Raw genomic sequence first — 24,375 nt, 5'->3', positions numbered from 1 at the left:
CCAAGGAACACTCTGGCGAAGGTCTTTTGATCCGCAATGCATGCTGGAAATCGTAGTTTTTTTTGCCTACAGTCCTTTTATTTACCTAAACTGGAGACTTCCATTGCGGCGGAAGGGGTGAGGGAACGAGACCTCTTGCGAGTGTGTAGGCACTGCCTTGCGCTCAATTCGGGCCTCAGCGATTCCGACCCTACTGCAGCAATCACTGTGACGTAATAAGCGGCCACTGGCAGCGCATGGATGAGCGGGCGGGCGCCTAACAGAAAACTCTGGGAGAATTCCTTCTCTTCCGTCTCTTACTAATTACGTAACACAGGGAAAGACGGGATGACCAATTGGGAACCCCGACAGACTTAGCTGTTTCTGCTCCGCCCTTCCGTAAAGTGTTTAGATCTCGCATTCTGAAAGGCTCTCGCTCAGCTGCGTCGACCGGTTTCCGTGGCAACGGTAAAGCGCGGGAATTACAGATAAATTAAAACTGCGACTGCGCACCGTAATCTCACTGAGTTTTCTGGATCGAGGAGGGTCGGGGGTGTTTTCAGATCACTGGGTCCTTGGGCCCGGAAAGCCCAGACGCTTTGCTCCTGGGTAGAGGTGAGAGAGCCTTGGGGGAGGGAGAGGGCCCAAGGGGTGCTCCGGGAGACAGGCAAGAAACAGTTGTGGAGAGTTGGGGAGGGGACTTCTGAAGGATTGCGAGATGGGTGTTATATCTGGCAGGGGTGGGCGGAGGGTGGGACCTGGGAAGCCTAAGATATACAGTATGGGATAATCGTGGGGAGGGGTGCACTTTGGGGTCTTGGGGTGGGGGGAGACAATGATAAGGCCGGTGCTGGATGTGTCCGAAGGGGAATTCTGATGATAGCAGCTGGAATGTGTCTTGAGGGGGACACCATATTGTAAAGAGATGGGTTGATATATGTCAGAAAGGGACTCTGAGGAAGAATAGGGGCAGGCATGTGTCTGGGAAGAGGAGGAGACAGGATTTGAGGGAGGGAGAGCCCTTAACTGAATTCTAATGCGTTTCCGAGAAGAGACAAGAGGAAAATAGACGGGCTCCCTAGTCACAGATGTGCCTGAGGCTCCTGAGTTGAGTGCAAGCCATTGGAAAACACTGGGGAAGGACAAGGGCGGGGAGCCTTGGTTGGTGTTGGCTTTGTTTTAGTTCAGTTGGGTTTTTTGCAAGAAAAAGAAAACAGCCAGGATAATTGTAGGAATCTTGAGGCTACCACCCAGTCACCCATTGTGGCTTTCTTTCCCTTGCTTGGAGAAAGGAAGTGATTAAAAAGGAAGTGAGAAAAGCAGAATTTAAAGTGGTCTTAATTACAATGAAAAACGTAGAATTTTTAAAAAGTTAAAGCTTTTGTTATGTTAGTTCTATGGATAATATAATTTTAAAGCACTCCAATCTCAAGTTTCTCTTGTTTAAATATGACAATGAAACTAAGTTGTTGCTTTGTAAGCCTTTTAAAGTGATTTATTTAAATATACATGTGTTTATGTGTTAAAGCTCATTGTAAAAGGAAGAGATGGATTTATGTGTGGATCGCGTTGAAGAGGTACAAAAGGTCCTCAGTGCTATGCAGAAAATCTTAGAGTGTCCAATCTGGTAAGTCAGCAAAAGATTTTATCAACTTGAGATTCTTCCTGGTATGATTATATCCTATGCAAATGAATAGAATTGACCTTACATAGTAAGAAGAAAAAACTATGTCTGTTATGATTAGGCTATTATTAAAGTTGCTGCTTTTCTTAACTGAAGAGCTTTAAGAATATAGAAAATTACTCCTTTTTTCCCACTTTTCCTCCCCTCTCTCTCTACCACTTCAACATAAAGAGCCTCACCTCTTTCTTAGTCCACACATTGTCTTGGCTGGTTCTGCATTTGGACCGGAATCTGGTTTGGAGTGAGTGGCACTTGGGCTTTCCATCCAGCTTTAAAGCCAGCTTGATCACTTGGAACGGACATACTTAGTAATGGCAAAATAAAATTAGGAATGATTGGTGTCTGTGAGTGGGTAGGTCTTAGGGAGAACCTTCAGCTCCAACTAGCCCTGTATATTTAAGTGAGAATACTGCAAGTCCTCAAAGCCACAAGTCTCTCTGACTGAGCCTTTGGTTGTCTTCATTTGTAAGATAAAAAGGGAACTAGAATATTCAAGCTTTTTAAAAGTTGAAGTATACTATGTGAAATGCAGAGATCTTAAATAACTTAATGAGTTTTGATAATTGTATGAGTATTGTTACATATCATTACTTATTTATATAGTTTATGTATAATTATGTAACATAAATATACATACACACATATATATATATATAATCTGTGTAACCTAATCAAAATATAAGAACATTTTCATCACCCTGAAAAGATTTCTTGTGTGTGTTCAGGAGCTCTTAACTTGCCCACCCTCCATGACCCTTGGAGGCCTATGGATAAAACTGTAATTTAATATACTTAGTTTCTCATATAATTTCATATTTTTTATTTTATGCATTTAAAAGCATTACTTTGAGCCCTGGCTAGTGTGGCTCAGTGGATTGAGAAGTGGACTGCGAACTAAAAGGTCACTGGTTTGATTCCCAGTTAGGGTGCATGCCCAGGACGGGCCAGGTCCCAGGTTGAGGGTGTGCAAGAGGCAACCGATTGATGTTTCTCTCGCACATCCACGTTTCTCTTTCTTTCTCCCTCCCTTCCTCTGTCTCTGAAAATAAATCAATAACATCTTTTAAAAATAAGGAAAATAAAATAAAAGCATTTGAGAAGGGGGCTCATGAGCTTCACCGGCTGCCAAAGAGGGTCCGGTCCATACACGACAAGTTTAAGAACCTCCTCACGCAGTCACTAGATGATCTGTGTGGGATCTCTTAAACCTGCAAAAGAAATGAAAAACCGTACCTTAGTCTCTTGGTGAAAATTCAGAACGTAAATTCAGAAAAATTGTTGTCTACCTTTATCCCTTTTAATCTCTACTGTGGTCATTTTGGCCTCTTAACTGTTTTTTCAGACTTTCGACATATTCAGCTGCCTCTGAGTTTTTCTGCTTGCTGTTTCCTCTGGAATGTTCTTCCTGTGATAATTGCATGGCTTGCAAATCTTGATTGAAATACTACCTTTTCAAAGTGGAATTTCCAGACAGTCTTATTTAAAATTATAACATCCCCACCCACCATCAACACACCCCTTATACCCTTTTCCTGTTTTATTTTTTTTATAACTCTTATTACTGACATTATATAATATTTTCTCTATCACCACATAATATAATAAACTCCCTGAGGCCAGATGTTTTTATTTGTTTACTTCTGTGTCCTCAGGAGTTGGAATAGCGCCTGGGATATATCGTAGTCACTTGGTAAACAGTTGCTGAAGATATTAAATAATAAACAAAATTGGTTCTTTGATAGTTCAGTGGTTTTTAACATGGTTATAATTGGTGGGTAACATTCAAAAAATAAATTGGAAAGCTGCATCTGTTGCTTCTTATCTTGAACAATAGAGAGTAAATTTAAGTTTTCCTTTGTGCTTCATCAAAGTTGCTTATCATATTTGGAGTCAAGTAAATAATATTAAAGAAAATGCTCCCTGGCTGCAGTGGTTTGAGTGCCAGCCTGTGAATGAATTGGAAGGTCATTGGTTTGATCCCTAGTCAAGACAAGCCTACGTTGTGGGGCCAGGCCCCCTCCTGGAGACAACCAGTGTTTCTGTCTCTCTCTTTTTTAAAGATTTTATTTATGTATGTATGTATGTATGTATGTATGTATGTGTGTGTGTTTAGAGCAGTGGGAGGAAGAAAGAGAGGAAGAGAAACATTAATGTGTGGTTGCATCTCACATACCCCCTACCAGGGACCTGGGCCCGCAACCCAGGCATGTGCCCTGACTGGGAATCAAACCGGTGACCCTTTGGTTTGCTGGCCGGTGCTCAATCCACTGAGTCACTCCAGCCAGGGCTCTCCTTCTCTTTCTTCCTCCCTTTTCCTGTCTCTAAAAATAAATAAATAAAATATTTTGTAAAAGAGAGAAAATGCACGTTGTGTTTTGAGAGAGGTACAAGATTTATAAGAAAGTGCCCTCTCCCTTGCCCCTCAACATTTCAGCCAAACAAAAACAAGAGCTAAATGAGATTTACAGCCTAATTTATGAAACATCAAAGCCAGAGAAGCAGAAAATGGCAATTGGGGAAAAAATTGCTTGTAAAAAGTCATAAAACTCATAATTACAAAGAGTGATCAAAAAGTCCTCAACAGTATGGCATTTGGGTCCATTAATTTTACATTTCCATGGAAAATTAACCCATCAATTAAAAAACTGAGATACATAAAAATGAAAGGTGCAAAATGAAAGTTAATGCTAAATTTTCACATTAGTCAAATATTGTATATTTTACAGCTTATATTTTAAAATCTGTTTTCTATCAGAAATGCACTTAGGTTTTAAACTATTAGTAAAACTGTAAATTCTAGTCATTGTTAAACTCATTTAAATGGAAAATTCTAGTATGGAAATCATAAGTACTGCACTTTTTTTTTTTTTTTTTTTTTAAGCACAGAGCCCAGTACACTTTGCTGTTATGTCTTAATAAATAATTACTGGAAACACGGATACCTAAGGTAGCTGTAGAGTAGGCTTCCAACTTTTTTGAGGTCTCTAGAGCTAAAATGCCTTCTGTTGTCCCCTAAGTCACTATTGGCATTTTATTTCTGATAATTGGTAATTTTAACTTCTTACTTATGATTATGTAAAATTTTTGACTTTCAAAACAGTGTTCTAAAATGTGTATCCTGGGTAGTGGTTGTTATTTTTGGAACCTAACCTGCCTTCTTTTTTCAATTATGTTTCCACTTCAGAAGCTCAAAATGTAGACATGTAGTAGGCCTGAAGTACTGATTGGTTTAAAAAGTGTTTAAAATATTCGAGTCACTTTTGTAGTAAACATTTACTCTCATCAGGACCTGTTAGAGGAACATTTCATTTTTGTCTTTTCGTTCCCATTTCCTCTTCAAGTTTTTTCTTCAGCGGTTTCTACCTTCTTACATATTGGAGTTTTCATCTGTTCACAGTTTGTTTCGACCGTGTTTGTATAGTCTGGCTTGTGATTACCGTACTGAAATATAATTCTTCTCAGAACGGAGTCAGTGGTGAGAATGCAAGCCACGTGGTTGGTGTAGCTAAGTCCACTTTCTCTTTTGCTGAGAAGGTCTTTGACATCTAGTTCGTCTGAGGAATAGTGAGTTGGTAACAAATCAAGAGTTCTCTGTGCCAGGTTGTTGTTTTTTTAATCACACTCAGTCCCAGTAATAATATTAACATTAGTACAGGTCATCTGAGGTTGTGAACATTTTCCCAAGTAGCGTATAATTTTATTCTCGCCGTAGCCTGCAGAGACTGGCAGAGTGGGTGACAGTTGCCTTGTAGGAAACTGCTGTTCAGTCGGGTAGAGTGCTTGGCCTAAGGTTACTCTGCTGATGAAAAGGAGGTCTGGTAGTGGAAACCCAGCCTCTGACTCGCTGTGATGTTTGTCTTTTCCTTCCCCTCTGCTGCGTCAGAAACCCCATGATGGTAAGAGTTGTGTTACCAAACCCTTAACAACGAGGCTATTGTCCCCAGCTTTTTTTTTTTTTTTTAAGTCTTTTATTTTCATGGGCTTTGGGGTCAGGCTAACTTGGGTACAAATGACAGTTTTGATATTTTCTGCTTCGTTTTCCAAAACTTCTATCCATTTTTTCATTTTTACTAAATTTTAATTTCCAGGAGCATTTTCCGAATGCTGTTTCCTTTTTTTCCCCCAGTAGGGTCCTGTTCTGGTTTCATAGTTATTGATTGCCTTCTCCCTGCATTATACTTCTTTTCTCTAAGTTCCTTTTTTCTGTTCTATTGGCCCTGATCTGTTACCTCAGTGTTGGTGAAATTGGACCTTGGTCCTTGAGTTTGGCAAAGAAAGAATAGACAGAGCCAGGAACTCAAATTTTAAGAGAAAGTTTATTTAGAAAGTTACAGAGGTAGTAGAAGTGAGCCGGCTGGGCTGCTAGGCTCAGGAAAAGTTACAGAAGCAAAAGTGGGGCCCTTGGAGCTTAGCAGAGGGAAAGGCAACCGTAAAGGGCCTGGGGTGGGGAGAAGAGGGGACAGGAAAGGGGCAGGCACGCTCCACGAGGGATAGTGCCTCCAGCTTTTCTTGTAATCCTTTTCTAAAAATGTAAACATTTAATGAAAAGAACCACATTCCTGTCAACACAGGTTACCTGTTGTTTGATGTGCTGCCTGAACTTTACCAAAAGTCGGTTTCTAAAGCTCTCAGAATGGAGGCCTAAAGACTTAAAATAGCCGACAGGTCCCTAGCTGCTCAGGCTCTCAAGCTACCTCTCTGACCTCTTCCAGTACTTCCTTCCCCTTGATCATTCCATCGAGCACATTACTTACCACTACCTTTCAATACACCAGGCATGGTTCTGCTTGAGTCTCTTTTCTCTGCTCCCTCTGCTGGGATGTTCTCTACCCAATTGTTGTACAGCTTGTTTGCTCACATTATTCAGCTGTTCACCAATGTCTCCTCTGAGGCCTTTCCTGACCTGTGTATATTCCCTCAAACACGCTCCCTATCCCACTCACCTTTATTTTTTTTTGCACTGTTCCCATACATTCTCGTTTATTTCTCAATCAGCTGTCCTCCACAACTGGAATGTAAGTTCTGTGAAGGACAGGCTTTATTTTGTTCCCTGCTGCGTCTCCACCCCCACGAGTAGTGTTAAGCCCTTTTGATGACAGTGAATGATGTACGCTCACGAAGGTCTTGAGATTCTGTGGGTAGATGAGTAGGAATGGGAACTTGGGTGATGTATTTTCTTTTCTTGAAATTTTGATATTTTCCTAAGTTTATTTTTTTAGTTAGTATTTAATTTTCTTTTTTATTGATTGATTTTAGAGAGGGAGAGAAACATAGATTTGTTGTTCCACTTATTTCTTCACTCATTGGTGATTCTTGTATATGTCCTGACTGGGGATCAAACCCACAACCTTAGTGTATGGGGAAAACACTCTAGCCCATTGGGCTACCCAGCCAGGGCTCAGTATTTATTACTTTGTTTTTACAAAGTAATCATAAACTAAACATTATGTACCTCCTGAAGTGATGTAATAAAAGTACACAATACCAAAACCGTTCTTGCCAAAAAATTGAACCTGAATTTGATTGAGCCTGTAGGTCTAAGTTTACAGGAATTAGAAGCTAGAGGAACGTGTTAAACCACACACCATAGGGTTATAATCGGCAACATCCAGAACGTGGGAATCTACAGGTCAATTAATTATTAAATTTTGATGAGACAGCGAGGAAAATTAGAACATTAATTATATATTAAATGATACTAACAAAGTTATTTTTTAGAAGTAGTACTGTTTCATGGTTATTCTAAAGAAGACTCTTTTAGCCCTGGCTGGTGTAGCTCAGTGGATTGAGCGCGGGCCAGCGTGCCAAAGGGTCGCCAGTTCGATTCCCAGTCAGTGGGGGGGTATGCGAGAGGCAACCACACACTGCTGTTTCTCTCTTTCTCCTTCCCTTCTCCCCTCTTTAAAAATAAATAAAATCTTTTAAACAAATAAAAATGAAAAAACTAAAAACTCTCTTTTAAAGATATATTCCTCAGTGTTTATAGATGGAATGAAATGATGGCTAGGATTTATTTTAAAACACTCTGGGCCTCGTGTGGGTGTCAGCCGTAGATGAAGTAACATCGGCTGTGAGTTGATAACTGTTCAAACTGGGGTGGTACAGGGAGTTCATTGTACTGTTTCATTTGTGTAAATGCTTGAAATTTTCCCTATGACATAGAAATTTAAAAGGACATCACACGCCAAAAAAAAAAAAAACAAGCGCTGTGAGGGAACAAAAGAAATACAAGAAGTTTTTGTCTTCGTGGAGCTTCAAGTTTAGTTAAGAGATAAGATGTGCACCCATTGATAGCTCAGAGAAGTATATCATTGAAACCTAATTGATGTGAAGTAATATCGGATAAGCTTTTAAATGCTATGGATACAATATAGAATATTGAAAAGAGTAATATATATCCTGTTCTGAAAGCTCAGTGAGGCTAAGGATCATATTCTCTGCTGTGTTTTTGGTTCCTAGCACAGCAGACATTTAATAAACATTTATTGAATGAACTTAAACCCTTACCTTGACTTAGTTACAGCCACTTAAAGTTGAACTTCTTTACTGAGAATATATTTATGTTTGAATGAATTATTAAGATGTATTCATTTTCTTTATCTTTTTTTCCCCTACCCTTCTAGTCTGGAGTTAATCAAAGAGCCTGTTTCTACAAAATGTGACCACATATTTTGCAAGTAAGTTTGAATGTTTTATGTGACTCCATTATTAGCTTTTGTACTTAATTCTTCATAACACAGGATACACCTTCTTTTATAGAAGCTTTAGCTTCTTCAATTAAATAAAAAGGGAACATTCAACTTGATTTCATTCTGTCTCAGAGAATGCTCAGAAAGTCACTCTAAGTTGGTTGGAGCCATAGTTCCTGGTCAAATACTAACTAACATTTATCTAGTGGGATGTCAACTCACTTTGACCAGCTGTTTGGTTTTTTGTGTGCATGGGTGAGAGCAGATTGCAAGCAATTGTGAAATAAACAAAATGCGTTTCAGCCTTGCAAATTTTTCTTTTCTGTAAATTCTGCATGTCCCGCTCCCCCCCCCTTTTTTTTTAAGGTTTTATCCATTTATTTTTAGACACTGAGGAAGGGAAGGTGAAAGGGAGAGACTCCAACACGATGTGTGAGAGAGACATTGACCAGTTAGTTGCCTGTCACATGCCCCCAACCCGGGGCCTGGCCCACAACACAGGCATGTGCCCTGATCGGGAATCGAACTAGCAACCTTTCGGTTTGTGGGATGACACCCAAGCCACTGAGCCATAGCAGTCATGGTCCACTTTTAAGGTTCAGCATTTGCCAGCTTCATAATCCTTATTATAAAATAGGAAAGGATCTGATATCAGTTTATATTTAGGCTAAAATTAATTCATACCAATGATTTAAGTTATGTTTATATTTTTAAGAATGTTACCCTTTGAAATGAAAATGTTTCTTGATGGAAGAATTTCAGAAAAAGTTGGGTAGGTATTTTGGTAGGACAAGGGGATTTCTCATTTCCATGATGTTAAGCTATGATTTGAGACTTTCCCTGAATGCCAACTAATTTTGGTATTTTTTTTCTTTTTCAATTGAAAAAGCAAGCATGTCCATGGTAATGTGTTTACTAGCACAAATTATAATTCCCTCCAAACCCCAAATCCCTCCCTGCCTTCCTCTTCCCTTCCCAGAAACAACTTCAGTGATCAACTTATGTATCTTCTTAGGAATTTTAAAATTTCAATAGTTTTTAACTTGGGATTTGTTGGTTTTTATAATGTCCTAGAATTATATTCAATTTTAAGTTCAACTATACTCGTATTAAAAACTGGGCATGTGCATTTTGGGGGGAAGACTCCCTGATTTTCATCAGATTATTAGCATGTTTTCGTCACTTGAAAATGTGAAGAGCATCTGTATGAAGGACAATGAGGGCTGGCTGCAGCTGAGGGAAACCTGTTTGCTTGGAGGGACATCGTCTGAGCACTAGTCAGCCAGCTGGCTGGCCCCTTCCTTTGTCTGCATTCTGTATCCTCCCTATTCATCTGTCCTAACAAGGATCCAGAGCCCATTTCCACCATCTCCCCTCTTTCTCAAGTCACCCCATTGGCCTAGATAGATTCCCCACAGTTCCCCTCTGATCCCTGAGGCCCTGCTCCTCAGTCAGGTGCCGGGGCAGCACGGCCTTACCTCTCTGCTTCGGGCAATTTTCAGTTTTGTGGCCTCCAGAGGGAAGTTTCTCAAACTCTCTGTAGTGTAGGACCAGTATCTTCATGGATTGATACTTTTGTAAAACAAAATTGGAAAGTTACAGTATTTAAAAGGTTACGGATGGCTGAAGATAAACCCTTTAAATGTGGAGCTCTCAGTGTTTCTGGATGTGAATCTTTCTGAAATACACTGTGTGCTTTCCTGTCACCTTGAGGGATGAACACATAGTAAGTAAAGGAAAAATCAAATTACAGACATTCATTACTTTGCAAGCTTGTGGAAGAAGGAAATTACAGGAAGAGGAAGTAATATGAGCAAAGACACAAAGAGAACAAAGTAGAATGTGTCCAGAAAAAAAGAAATTACGCATACATGTAAAGTAGTTGTGTGAGGAAAGGAAGGAGCCCTTCAGAAGGGAGCTGGCATTTGCAGGAGGACGCAGAAAGGATTGGAAGTAGAAAATGGGTGCAAGAGAAACAAAGTTATTATTCATAAACAGTAATAAAGGAAAAGGAGAATAATTCTATGCCCTGGCTAGTGTGGCTCAGTGGATTGAGTGTCAGTCTTCTAGCCGAAAGGTCACCAGTTCAATTCCCTGTCAAGGCACATGCTTGGGTTGCCAGCCAGGGACCAACCAATTGATGTTTCTCTCCTTCTCTTTCTCCCTCCCTTCACCTCTCTCTAAAAATAAATGGGTAGAATCAATCTTTTTTTTTTTTTTTTTTTTTTTAAGGAGAACAATTCTACAGAAAGATTTTGAGGGAGGGCAGGGGGAGTTCAGGTAGTCTGATCTCAGTGAAGTTGGAGGTGAAAACATCTGTTGAGATTGAAAGGGTTAATTAAAGTTGGCAACTGGGGGAGAGTGAGAAGGGCTTGTAACTCCTAATATGGAGAATTTGATAAGCAAAAGAACCAGCCATATTTTAAGTGCTATATTAGAACTAAAATTATAGTATAATACCCATGTGACAGATCCACTTTTTCATGAAACCTCTTCTGTTAATACCTTTATAATCTGAATAACACTTCAGTCTCTGTGTGAGAAAGCTGGGAAAATGTCCTAAGCATTAATTATATTTTCATAGGATGAATTCTAATTGCTCATGATAAAATAGCACTATCGACTGGGATAAGCCTATATATAGTTCTGAAATCTTTCATGATATATACAAAAAACGTAATAGTAGCAGTCTAGAAAAAAATTACTTAGGTCATCCATGCATTGTCTTACAGTTTCCAAACAACTAAAATATGTAATATTTTTTGGAAGATCTAGAGCCACATTGTCCAAAGAGATACAAGATGAACCATGAGTGTAACTTAAATACTATAGTAGCCACATTACTAACAAGGTTTTAAAAATTAATTATAGTTATATATTTATATATATATAACCCAATTGTGACCAAAATTTTACCAATTCAGTATAAACTATATTAATGAGATATTTGTTTGACGTTCTTTTTTTTTTTTTTTAAGATTTTATTTATTTATTTCTAGATAGAGGGGAAGGGAAGGAGAAGGAGAGGGAGAGAAACATCAGTGTGTGGTTGCCTCTTGCGCTCCCCAGTGGGGACCTGTTCGGCAGCCCAGGCGTGTACCTGAGTGGGAATTGAACCAGCAACCCTTTGGTTTGCAGGCCAGCACTCAGTCCACTGAGCCACTCCAACTGGGGCTGACATTCTTTTTCTTTCTTTTTCTTTTTCTTTTTTTAGTCAGTTTTCGAGAGCCTTTGTTTTCTCATGCTTACAGCATACATTAATTAGTTCAGACTAGCCGCGTAAAAGTACTCCGTAGCCACATGTGTCTAGCGGCTGCTGTCCTGGGCAACGCAGCTCTAGGAATGACCACTCAGAGTAGGGCTCAGGGACCTGCAGCAACCATATCACATGGGAATTTGCAATGATCTCAGCCCTACTCTAAACCTACTGAATGAGAATCTGCATTTTAACAAGATTCCTCGGGAGAGTCTTACACACATTAAAGTTTGAGAAGCAGTGTTCTGGAATGATGACCTTCATATACACTTAGTTGGAGGATAGTAAGAGGAACCAGACCAGGGATGGGTGGGGCCTAAAGACCAGATAGATCAAGTAAAGCAAGTCTTAAGAGTCAACTAAGGAAATCCAGGTAAGTGGTGAATTAGTATGAGGGAGGTTTGATGACTAAATACATTAGATCATAATATCAGAGAATTTTTGGAGTCTAGAAATTGTTTGATATGGCAGAGGTCCAGAAGTAGGCAAGAGATGGATGATCTAACAAGTAGATCGAACATAGTTTCTCAGGAGTCTAGCTGCAGAAATAGCAGAAGTTTAAAGTGGTGGTTATAAGGGAAGAAAAGTAGCAGGGATACAGCCGCTGGAGGCTAAAGTTTAGGGGTAAGACTTGTCTTTGGGAGATAAGAGCCTTGACCCATGGGATTGCAATACCAGGCAAGGACCGTAGGCACAATCTTCCAGGTAAAGAGCGCCTGATGGATTCTTAATTGTTGTAACTAAAGTACAAACAAGGTCTGATCAAGAAAACAGAGCTTTATTATAGAAACTGACAAGGTTTGGTGGGACCGGCAACATGAGTGGATGCTTAGCTGTGGGCCTCTCTTGTTATTTATTTACTGTAACTAGGGACCATATTGGTCCATAATCTTAGTTCTATCGACAGCAATGCAGGGTACCCAATGTCATCAAAGTCAGCCCATCTTTATTTTGCCAACGTAGAACTCTTAATTTATTGCTTCCTGCCAGGGTAGACTTGGACAAGTAACTCAAAGTTAGATGAGTTTCCATAATACTGTTAAACTCTTCAGGGTACGGATGTGCTCAGTTCTGTGCTGTCAGTTCTGTCCCATCCAGTGCGGCGCTCCATCGCTGCGCCGCTACCACACTGGATGGCTGCAGCTTTGTAGCGAGGTGCGGAGTCTAAATGAGTTATAATCATTTTACTTGAAATACTTACCATTTATGTCTGATTAGACAGCATGAAATAATAATAATGGTCGAATATACCTTATTAACTCTTTAATACATTTTATTTGCTCAAAACAGTAAGCCATATGCATGTAAGTTCAGTTTTCATAGATCATTGCTTATGTAGTTTGGTTTTCTGTTCATCCAGCATCTAAAAACAATTAAAGCCATTGGTTGTAATTCACCTGCCATTACCTTTAAATGGCTCTTAATGGCAGGTGTGAGATTATTTTTTCATGGCTATTTGCCTTTTGAATATTCTCTCTACAAAAAAGAGTAACTCGAATTGTTCTTTTTATTCTTCATAATTTTTAGATTTTGTATGCTGAAACTTCTCAACCAGAAGAAAGGGCCGTCACAGTGTCCTTTGTGTAAGAGCGATATAACCAAAAGGTGTGCGATTGGGTGGTGATGGAAGGTTGGAAGCAGCAGGGGAAAGTAGAAATTCCTTAATACCACGGCTGGTGTTCCTATCAAACCATTCCTCAGTAGGAAAATGTATAAAAGGGTGTTTCCCTGACAGGATAAATTATTTTCTTAAGTTATTTCCCTGAAAGTTTTATGGTACCTTATACAGATATTAGTAATTCGTTGCCTTTTTCTAATGCTTCTGAATGGTGCAAGAATTTGCAGCCTTATCTAAAGTGGGACTGTACCACCTGCCCCCATGTCTCCTGATCCTTTTCTTTTTCTTCCTTGCACACTCAATTTCTACTCAATTATTCACACACACACACAATGTATTCATATATCGTGCATCCCTCTGGCCAGGATTTAAGTTCTATTAGGTCACTGGCTTTGTCTCAACACTGCTTTTCCAGTGTTTGGCATATAGTAGTCACTCAGATATCTAAAGGAATAAATGAATTATATTGTCCTACAGCTTTCCTAAATCAGAATCTTTCTTTGGACATTGTCATCTCTCTGTGCTTTTGAAATACTATAATCAATATTTGATAGAAATCCCCCAGAGCTAGAAGTGAGAGGTTGGGCGGATGGGGTTCAGATGTTAAGAGCAGTAAGTTCTCTGTGCAGTGGATTTATATCTGCTGTGTTGTCAGGGTACTAGTTTAGATAGTTACAGGCTTTTGATAGGCTTGAATGGCAAAAAAAAAAAAAAAAGATGAATACTGATGTCAAGGATGTTTTGATTATGTGATATCACTATTAGCTCTGTTCTTCGAATATAGTTTTTCTAATGTTGCTACATCTTTTAATTTTTTTATTTTATTTTTTTGCTACATCTTTTTAAAATTAGCTTACATGTCTTTCCTTATGTTAGTGTCCTTAAAAAGTTAATAATTACTTGCTAAGTATGTCTCTCAATTAATTTAATTTCAGAAGCCTACAAGAAAGTACAAGATTTAGTCAACTTGTTGAAGAGCTATTGAAAGTCATTCATGCCTTTGAGCTGGACACAGGATTGCAGTGTAAGTGTTGTGTAGCCTGGGGGGCCAGTGCTCAAGTGGCTGTCAAAACTCAGGAGGCGGTTTACGCAATTCTTTTTTATGAAAAGGTGATAAGACCTTTTGGTCTAGGTCAGCGATCTCTAACCTTTTTGGCACCAGGGACCAGGTTTTTCCAGGAAGGGGATGTGGAGTGGGGAACTGGACAGGACAGGAGGCAGAGATTGGGTGGGGTGGGGGAGGGCAGGAGGCGAGTCTCAAGGGAGTTGCACTCACCTGCTGTGCAGGGGGCAGGGGAGGGGTGGAGACGAGGCAGAACTCAGGTGAGCTTCATCTGTGATAGGGTTGGGGACCCCTGGTCTAGGTTATTTTTAGCTCTTTACCTGCAATCTAGTTGTTACATCATTCCCCAGTGGGGAATAAAGTGGTCTCACATTTCATTTTGTCAGTCCTAAGAGGCACACTTTTCACATTTTAAGGTCTTCAAAATTGAGGACAGTTTATCACCAATGGTGTGTCATTTTTAATTGTATGTTTTCTTAGTGGCATAGAAAATAATGGTGCTTCTTACGTTGTTGGTACCTTAGATTCAGCAAAGGATGGTATTAATAGGCAAATTTGTTAGTACCGGGGTGGGAAAAAAGGAGTAGAAATAACTTTGACCATCTGTGTGTTTCCTAGCAGTAGAATTAACAAAGTTGATTTTAAAAATTATAAGTAAACTTTAACGCGTTGTCTTAGTGCAACAAAGAACATGCACAGGATTTCTCTTGGTTCTTTGATTACAAGTAATGCAGTTTTCCAATTATAAAAATGTCCCTTTTAATTCACAGTTGCAAATAGTTATAACTTTTCGAAAAAGGGAAATAACTCTCCTGAGCATCTAAAGGAGGAAGTTTCTATCATCCAGAGTTTGGGTTACCGAAACCGTGCCCTAAGACTTCGACAAAGTGAACCTGAGAACCCTACCTTGGTAAAGCCATTTTCGTTTATTCTGGTAAAATCTCTTTATTCAGTATCGTGAATTAGTGAATGTGCTGTATGCGCGTGGAATTATATAAAAAGTCACTCAACAAGGTAAGACGGCAGAGTCAGTGGTTGGACAGATGTTCTGATGGCCAAGTTAGAGGGGCTGAGAGACGGTCTGGGCACCTAGTCTACCAGTCCTCCAGGCGTGAGGAAGTGTATTTATTTTATTTCCTCTGAAAAGTTGCCTGAAAAGAAAATCAGTTTTCATGATTGAGAACTGCTTCAGTTTAAAAGGTGTAATTGTCAAAAAAATGAATAATTTGCTTCATTGTTACTCATATGTGAATGAATAATGGAGATCTCAGAAATAATAGTTCTTATGGTATCAGCATTCATTTTTCAGTAGATGTTGAAAGGCTCAAAAAGAAAAAGGAAAACTTCATAGGAGTAATGTTGGGTTTTTTAATATTCTTACACTGCATGAACTAGGTTTGCTGGGTTTTTATCCATTCTTTTTTTTAAATTATCGTAGTTGCTGACCCAGTTACCAGATGTGATTGGAAATGTGTGCTAAATGAATCTTATTCTCTTTCTATACTATAATATAAAGTATCAGCTTCAAAATATGCTTTTCTTTTTTTAATTTGTTGATTTGGGAGAGAGAGAAACATCGGTTTGTTGTTCCGCTTATCTATGCATGCACTGGCTGCTGTTTGTATGCGCCCTGACAGGGGATCGAAACCACAGCCTTGGTGTGTTGGGACGATGCTCTAACCAACCAAGCAACCTGGCCAGGGCCCAACGTGTGCTTTTCTTATACTTCAAAAAATTCCACGGATAATACATATTCTGTTTAGAAAAACTTAAAACAACGGAGGAAAAAATATTCAAACCATTAGAGCGTAACATACATTTTGAAGTGTAATTTGCCAAGTGATTTTTCCAGGTGTCATAAATTTTAGCTAATTTATTATGGTCTATTTGTTTTTTCCATGGCCTCAAGTTTCTCTTGGGGGGGGGGGACAAAGAACTGGCCAATAATTGGTTGAATGGTTTTTATTGCTTAAGCAGGAAACCAGTCTTGGTGTCCCACTCTCTAACCTTGAAGTTGTGAGATCGCTGAGGACAAAGCAGCAGGTACAACCTCAGAATAAGTCTGTCTACATTGAATTGGGTAAGAGCCTCAGATTTCTTAAGTTTGGAATAGTGGTTGCTGGATTTTTGTGCTACAGTTTTACCAGAAACCTTGGTGATAATTGACACAATGCAGGGAACTTTGGGAAGTGAAAATAAAATAATATTATTAGCCTTGTGGTGTGTTTATAAACAATGCAAAAGATGAAGTTCTTACCTTGAAGAACCCTACTTGATAAAGATAGCAAAAGAAAGATGTCTGGTTATAAGTGTGTGTAAATACACAGCACATCCTTGAAAAATGTTTCCTTCAACATCATTTCATTATAAAATGATGAGATATTAGAGGAAAGTAACTCTTGCTTCTATCAGTTATTCTGTGGATAAAATCGGTTTTGTTATATGTCAGTTTGCTTGAAGTGGCAGAAACAATTGACATTAAGTGAGGACTTACTATACTTTGGAAAGACGGATAAGAAAGAATATGATTGGTTGGCAAAACATTTGGAAGGATCCAAAATAAATGGTCTAGACTAGAATGACTTTTTTTTTTAAGACTTATTTATTTTTAGAGAGAGGGGAAGGGAGGGAGAAAGAGGGTGAGAAACATCAGTGTGTGGTTGCCTCTCATACGCCCCCAACTGGGGGACCTGGCCCATAACCCAGGCATGTGCCCTGACTGGGAATCGAACCAGCAACCCTTCAGTTCACAGGCTGGCACTCAGTCCATTAAGCCTCACCAGCCAGGGGAAGAAAGACTTTTAAGAAGAGCTGAGCTCAGTTCAGATAGTTTTCTCTCATTGACTTATCCTTTGAAATATATTTATAATTAGAAAGAATGGCCCTTTTTTGGGCTCCCCAGTGCCACCATATGTTTACTGTAGCACTTACCAGATTTGCTGGCAATTATTTGTATATCTTTTTCCTTCTTAAAATCATTAAGTTCCTAGACTTAGGATTTTTTATTTTGATTATTTTTGTGACACAACAATAATCAAAATTATAATAGCTAATATTTAAGAGCACTCAGTGTAGCCCAGGCACTGTTGTACTTTACTTGTAAAACTCACATGTGAGAGAGGCCTGACAAACCCCATGAGGTTGTTACTACTATTATATTAACTTTACAGATGAGGTGGTGAAGCTAGTAAGTGGCAGAGCCATGATTCAAACCTAGGAAATCTGACTTCAGAGCCTGTGCTTATAACTACTTCTCTGTATTGCCTGGCATTTGTATCGTTGTGCCTGCCGTATAGCGGGTGCTTAGTAAGTATTTCTTGAATTAATATCTGTTTTGCAAAAAGTACGTTTTTTTGTTTGTTTGTTTTTTAGTTTAACCTTTCAGTACAAATTCTTTTATTGATTTGGTATTTGATGAATTTTTTAGGATCCGATTCTTCTGAAGATACAGTTAATAAGGCAAGTTATTACAGGTGAGTCAAAGAGCCTTCGTCTGTGAACCTGGCATTTTTGAATTTTGTTAATATTAAGGTTTAGGATTTTTCTTTAGGTTAAAATTATGACATTAAAATAAACCATCTTCTTTAATCTCATTTTATAACTGGGAAAATACCTGTTGGTTTAAAATAACAGCTCTTCACAGACTCACTCCCAGCAGATGGTTCTGCTCTGCTAGCTTAGCTCCTCGTGCACAGTAGTATTGACACAGTGGTCATCGTGGCCAATGAAAATATTAGAGGGCTCCTTTTTATTTTTTTAAAGATTTTGTTTATTTATTTTTAGAGAGAGGATGAGGGAGGGAGAAAGAGAGGGACAGAAACATTAATATGAAAGAGAAACATCAATCGGTTGCTTTTCATACATGCCCCAACGGGGGACCGAACCCGCAACCTAGGCATGTGCCCTGACCAGGAATCAAACGGGTGAGCTTTTGCTTTGAGGAATGATGCCCAACCAACTTGAGCCTCACTGGTCAGGGCTAGGGGACTCCATTTTTCTTTGCCTCCTCTGTTTCTCAATTCTATCTATTCCTCAGACTTTACCTGTGTAAATTATATAATAATCTGCAAGCAGCCCCAAACTGTGTTACCCGGCAAATTGCTTTCCTTAGGAATTATTACTTGACCTTAAGATCTGTGATATCTTGTGTGAACTATAATGATGTCATTGCCAATCAGAATTTGTTTGCAAAGAGCTTTATCCTAATCTCTCAATTGAGAGCAAGGAGTTTTTAGCCTGAAAAGAAGTACAGAAGGCAGAATGGCAGGAGGGTGCGTTCTTTGCATAGTGTTGGGTTGTCTGCTTCATTCCAGTGCCCCCTTTTTAAGATATCTCTGTTCTTGCAATCTCATTAAGATAAACTTCTAGGTTTTGTGGGAATGTTTTTTGTTTGTTTTTGCTTTCCTGTCTTTTAGTCATTGTTTGTATTTGAATGGGCTGTCATTTAAATTTTGATTCTCATTTGCTTGTCCATAAAGCAGTGTTCTGCATTCTTGCTCTCTGATTTTTGTGAGGGTTTGTCAATCTTTGACCCTTTCATTTTGACTAGTAGTTACTAAAGAGCAGATTTCAAAAAGTGAATTAAATTGATCAGCGCACTGCCACCCTGCCTAAAGGAGCTAAAATACTTGATTTCGCTCAGCTGACAACTCTTTGAGCACATGGCTAGTGGTTCTCATTAAGGCCTTTGTTTTTTCCCTACAGCGTGGGAGATCACGGTCTGTTAGAGATCACTCCTCAAGAAGACAGGGCTGAAGCCCGCTTGAGTTCTGCAAAAAAGGGTAATGGCAAGTCTTCCCCGCATAATAGATACTGGAGAGAGAATGGGTAGATACACTACTGTAATTAGATTAGTCTGAAGACCATTTAGGACACTTAAAATTAATTCACAACAGCTTTTGGCAGAGGTAGAATATCATTCTTTCTCTGATGTTATGGTACAGCCTGATCTATTTCGATGGCACTAGACTGATGTGATTGTAATAGTACCCTATGTAACTGGATGTTGCCTTTTACTTTAAACTTATGTGTTTATACTTCGTCTTTTGCATATTGGCACTTAAACATAGGGTGTATGAATCTGAAGATAAAACACAGCACAGTATGTCCGATGCCCGGTCTGCTTTTACCTCACTGTTACGGGTTCAGAAATAGGAGGTGTGGTTTATGAGTAGGAAGAATTGTGAAACTTAAATTCTAACTTGAGTGGAACTAACGAGAATCTAGGAATTAGGTGGAAGAGTTTGAGCTACATTTTCAGTATACTTGGTTGTTTAAAAAGATAGTTTCTCTAAAAATAGCCAGTTGCTTCATTTCTACCCCCAAGTTGTATTAAGTACGTATTTTTCCATGATCATTTGTTGTTAATCACCTGTTATTTTTGTATACCTACAGCTGCTTATGAGTTTTCTGAGGATATAACAACTATTGAACATTGTCAGTCCAGTAATAAAGATTTGACCACCACTGAGAAGAAGCATGCACCTGAGAAGCTTCCAGAAAAGTATCAGGGTACTTCTGTTTCAGACTTGCATGTGGAGCCACGTGGCACAAGTACTCATGCCAACTCATTACAGCCTGAGAACAGCAGTTTACTGCTCACTAAAGACAAGATGAATGTAGAAAAGACTGAATTCTGTAATAAAAGCAAGCAGCCTGGCTTAGCAAGGAGCCAGCAGAGCATATGGGCTGAAAGTGAAGAAACATGTGATGATAGGCAGACTCCCAGCACAGAGAAAAGGGTAGTTCTGAATGCTGATCTCCTGAGTGGGAGAAGAGAATCTCCATCCTCTGACCGTCCTAGAGGTTCCCAAGATGTTCCTTGGATAGCACGGAATAGCAGCATACAGAAAGTTAATGAGTGGTTTTCCAGGCGTGATGAAATGTTCACTTCTGAGGGCTCACATGATGGGAGGCCTGAATCAAATATGGAAGTAGCTGATGCGGTAGAAGTTCTGAACGAAGGAGGTGTATATCCTGGTTCTCCAGAGGAAATAGCCTCACTGTCCAGTGAGCCTCATGGTACTGTAATATGTGAAAGCGAAAGAGTCCACTCCAAACCAGTAGAAAGTAATATCGAAGATAAGATATTTGGGAAGACCTATCGGAGGAAGGCCAGCCTCCCTAACTTGAGCCACATAACTGAAACTCTAACTGTAGGAGCATCTGCCCCAGAGCCTTGGATAACACAAGAGCGTCCCTTCACAAATAAACTAAAGCGCAAGAGAACTACCCCAGGCCTTCATCCAGAGGATTTTATCAAGAAAGTAGATCTGACAGTTGTTCAAAAGACTCCTGAAAAGATAATTGAGGGAACTGACCAAATAGAACAGAATGGTCGTGTGATGGATATTACTGATAATGGTCATGGGAATGAAACAAAAGGCGACTGTGTTCAGAAAGAGAAAAATGCTAACCCAACAGAATCACTGGGAAAAGAATCTGCTTGCAGAACTAAAGCTGAACCTATAAGCAGCAGCATAAGCAATATGGAACTAGAATTAAATATCCATGGTTCAAAAGCACCCAAGAAGACTAAGCCGAGGAAGAAGACCACTACCAGGCATATTTATGCACTTGAACTCGTAGTCAGTAAAAATCCAAGCCCACCTACTCATACTGAACTACAAATTGATAGTTGTTCTAGCAGTGAGGAGGCGAAGAAAAAAAATTCTGAGCAAATACCAGTCAGACAGAGCAAAAAGCTTCAACTCATGGAAGGGAAAGAACCTGCAACTGGAGCCAACAAGGGTAACAAGTCAAATGACCAAATAAATAAAAGACTTGCCAGTGAAGCTTTTGCAGAACTAAATTTAACAAACATACCTGGTGTTTTTAGTAGTGGTTCGAGTTCTACTAAACTTAAAGAAGTTGTCGATTCTAACCTTCAAAGAGAAGACGTAGGAGAGAACCTAGGAACCATCCAAGTGTGTAATAGCACCAAAGGCCTCAGAGACCTGATATTCAGTGGAGGAAGAAGTCTGCAAACTGACAGGTCTATGGAGAGCACCAATATTTTACTGGTGCCTGACACTGACTGTGACACTCAGGAGAGTGTCTCACTGCTGGCTCCTGACACCCCAGGGGAGGCAAAAACAGCACCACATCAGTGTGGGGGTGGGGGTGCAGCAATTGGAAACCCAAAGGAGCTGATCTGTGATTGTTCTGATGACACAGAGGGCGTTAAGGATCTCTTGAGATGTGAAGTTCAGGAGACAAGCATAGAAATGGAAGAGAGTGAACTCGATACACAGTATTTACAGAATACATTTAAGGTTTCAAAGCGCCAATCATTTGCTCTGTGTTCAAATCCAGGAAATCCAGAAAAGGAATGTGCATCCGTCTTTGCCCACTCCGGGTCCACAAGGAAACAAAGTCCAAAGGTTACTCTTGAATGTGGACAAAAAGAAGAAAATCGAGGAGGGAAGGAATTTAGTATCAAGCACGTACAGGCACCTCACACAACAGCAGGCTTTCCTGTGGTTTGTGAGAAAGACAAAAAGCCAGGAGAGTATGCCAAATATAGTCCGAAAGGAACCTCTAGTCCTTGTCAGTCATCTCAGTTTAGAGGCAATGAAACTAAACTCACTATTGAAAATAAATACAGCATTTCACAAAACCCATATCATATACCATCCATTTCTCCCTTCAGGTCATCTGTTAAAACTGTAAGTAAGGAAAACCTGTCAGAGGAGAAGTTGGAGGAACATTCAGCGTCAGCTGAAAGAGCAGTGGGAAATGAGAACATCATTCAAAGTACAGTGAGCACAATTAGCCAGAATAAAACTAGAGAAAGTACTGCTAAAGAAGGCAGCTCCTGCAGTACTAATGAAGTAGGCTCCAGTGGCGAAAATATTCAGGCAGAACCAGGCAGAAACAGAGCATCAGAATTAAGTGCTATTCTCAGATTAGGTCTCATGCAACCTGAAGTCTATAAGCCAAGTCTTTCTCTAAGTAATTGTAAAGATCTGGAAATAAAAAGGCAAGGGGAAGCTGGAGGAGTAGTTCAGGTGGTCAACGCAGATTTCTCTCCATGTCAAACTTTAGATAACCTAGAACAACCTCTGGGAAGTAGTCCTGCTTCTCGGGTTGGTTCTGAGACCCCAGATGACCTGTTAAATGATGACAAGGTAAAGGAGAACAACAGCTTTGCTGAAAGTGCCATTAAGGAAAGATCTGCTGTTTTTAGCAAAAGTGTCCCGAAAGAACTCAGAAGGAGCCCCAGTCCCTTAGTCCACACACGTTTGGCCCAGGGTCACCAAAGAAGGGCCAGGAAACTAGAGTCCTCAGAAGAGGACACGTCCAGTGAGGACGAAGAGCTGCCCTGCTTCCAGCACTTACTATTTGGTAAAGTCCCCAGTATACTTTCTGCAACTCCCAGGCACAATGCTGTTGCCACAGAGAGTCCATCTAAGAAAACAGAGGAAAGCCAGGTACCTTTAAAGAGTACCTTAAATAATCACAGTGACCAGGTAACGTCAGCAAAGGCGTCCCAGGAACGTCACCTTAGCGAAGAGGCGGGATGTTCTGTTAGCTTGTTTTCCTCACAGTGCAGCGTAGCAGAAGATTTTGCCGCCAATACAGACAGCCAGGATTCTTTCTTGATGTTTGATTCTCATTCTAAACAAGTGAGCCATCAGTCTGAAAACGAAGTTCCGAGTGACGAGGAATTGGTTTCCCACGATGAGGGAAGGGAAAATGACCTGGAAGAGGATAATCGGGAAGAGCGGAGTGTGGATTCAAACTTAGGTATTGGAACCATCTGTTTTACAGAAATGAGCTAGATGTTTATCCTTTAAGGGAGCACATTTTATGAGTTTCCAAGTACAGTTAAAGTAACTGCTTCTTCAGCTTTAAACATGTTCCTTCTAAGCTGCTTTTCCGTAAAAGTCCTTCACCTAGCTGAGACATCTCTAAATGCCCGAATGGTGGGTGGACTTGCTTCTGGTTTTCATTGTTACGATTTCTGGAGGAAATCCGGGGGTCCCCAAACAAGGGGTGTAATCACTTTTTATAACAGGAAAGTGATATTTGTCCTGCCAGTGGGAAGAAACAGCTACAGCAAATAGCAGTGTTGGCTGTTTTTACATCTGAATCTCTATTTTTATCATTTCAGATGAAGCAGCATCTGAGTACGAGAGTGAAACAGTCCTCTCTGAAGACTCTTCAGGGCCGTCCTCTCAGAACGATATTTTATCCACTCAGGTAAAAAGCACGCATGGATATGTTTGCGTGGTGTCTCCCGCACTCAGTTGTATGCATCCCGCAGTCTTACATTTGCTTGTATCATCCCTCAGGATCAGTGGTATAACAGCTGTGTGTGGCACCTTGTCTCCTCAACTCAGATTATAATCACATATTTAGATAGAACTCATGCAGCCTTTTATTTCTACATTCCACCGAGCTCACTAACACGAAATCCTGAATTTAATGAATAAGCTAGGTGTCCAACCCTTTGTGGGGGGGGGGTTGTTTGTTTGTTTGTTTGTTTGTTGGCTCACCAGTTTTCGTTAGTGTTTGTGTATGTAATGGGTGGCCCAAGACAACTCTTCTTCCAGTGTGGCCCAGAGACGCCATAAGGTTGGACACGCCCGATAGCTGCTGAACTATGAAAGCCCATTCGCCCTATAGCAAAAACAGGAAAACACGGCTATGTCAGAGGAGGGCCACGTATTCCACTCTGGTACACGGGTGCACTAGCAGTATAGATGAAGTAGTAAGGGATCGTCTCTGGATGTGTGGTCGGTGGGAACTTCAAACTGGGCCTTGAAAGTGTGAAGAATTTTTCCAGGTGGAACGAGAAGGGAGGCAGCAGTCCAGGCAAAGGTACGAAAAGTGTGAAGTGCCCAGGAAGCGCAAAATTGTCCTGTGTGACTAGAAAACAGGGCATCTGGGTGGTTCGGGAGAGAAATAAAAGATGAGAAGGTGTGGAGGGCCTTTTGAGTGCTATGCTTAGCAATTTGGACTTTCTCCTGCATGCTATAGTGAGTGATAATGTAGCTTTCAGAAAGCATTAGTTTAGCAGTGGCGTGCCACTAGGTCCTTGAGGGAGAAAGGTGTGATAAACATGCTTTTAAGGAATTTCCA

The 24,375-nt window shown here is 40.1% G+C and overlaps 1 protein-coding gene across 6 annotated transcripts in view; it reads left to right on the top strand.

The window, feature by feature from the left end:
• BRCA1 (BRCA1 DNA repair associated) overlaps window positions 1-24,375 on the top strand; it is a 51,177-nt gene that overhangs the window by 345 nt on the left and 26,457 nt on the right. Inside the window, exons 1-11 of one of the 6 annotated variants that reach the window (XM_071219390.1) lie at window positions 440-594; window positions 1,508-1,606; window positions 8,287-8,340; window positions 13,136-13,213; window positions 14,162-14,250; window positions 15,060-15,199; window positions 16,267-16,369; window positions 17,717-17,762; window positions 18,994-19,070; window positions 19,684-23,037; window positions 23,405-23,493. In XM_071219390.1, coding sequence (XP_071075491.1) covers window positions 1,527-1,606; window positions 8,287-8,340; window positions 13,136-13,213; window positions 14,162-14,250; window positions 15,060-15,199; window positions 16,267-16,369; window positions 17,717-17,762; window positions 18,994-19,070; window positions 19,684-23,037; window positions 23,405-23,493 — 4,110 coding nt within the window. In that variant the 5' untranslated portion in view covers window positions 440-594; window positions 1,508-1,526. Of the gene's footprint in view, window positions 1-439; window positions 595-1,507; window positions 1,607-5,310; window positions 5,560-8,286; window positions 8,341-13,135; window positions 13,214-14,161; window positions 14,251-15,059; window positions 15,200-16,263; window positions 16,370-17,716; window positions 17,763-18,993; window positions 19,071-19,683; window positions 23,038-23,404; window positions 23,494-24,375 lie in introns of those variants that run through there. The other 5 variants (XM_053930516.2, XM_071219389.1, XM_071219392.1 and 2 more) reach the window with 5 other exon arrangements.

This window comes from Desmodus rotundus, chromosome 9, assembly GCF_022682495.2.
Source record: "Desmodus rotundus isolate HL8 chromosome 9, HLdesRot8A.1, whole genome shotgun sequence".
NCBI lineage: Eukaryota > Metazoa > Chordata > Mammalia > Chiroptera > Phyllostomidae > Desmodus > Desmodus rotundus.
This window is presented reverse-complemented; position numbering and strand designations above follow the sequence as displayed.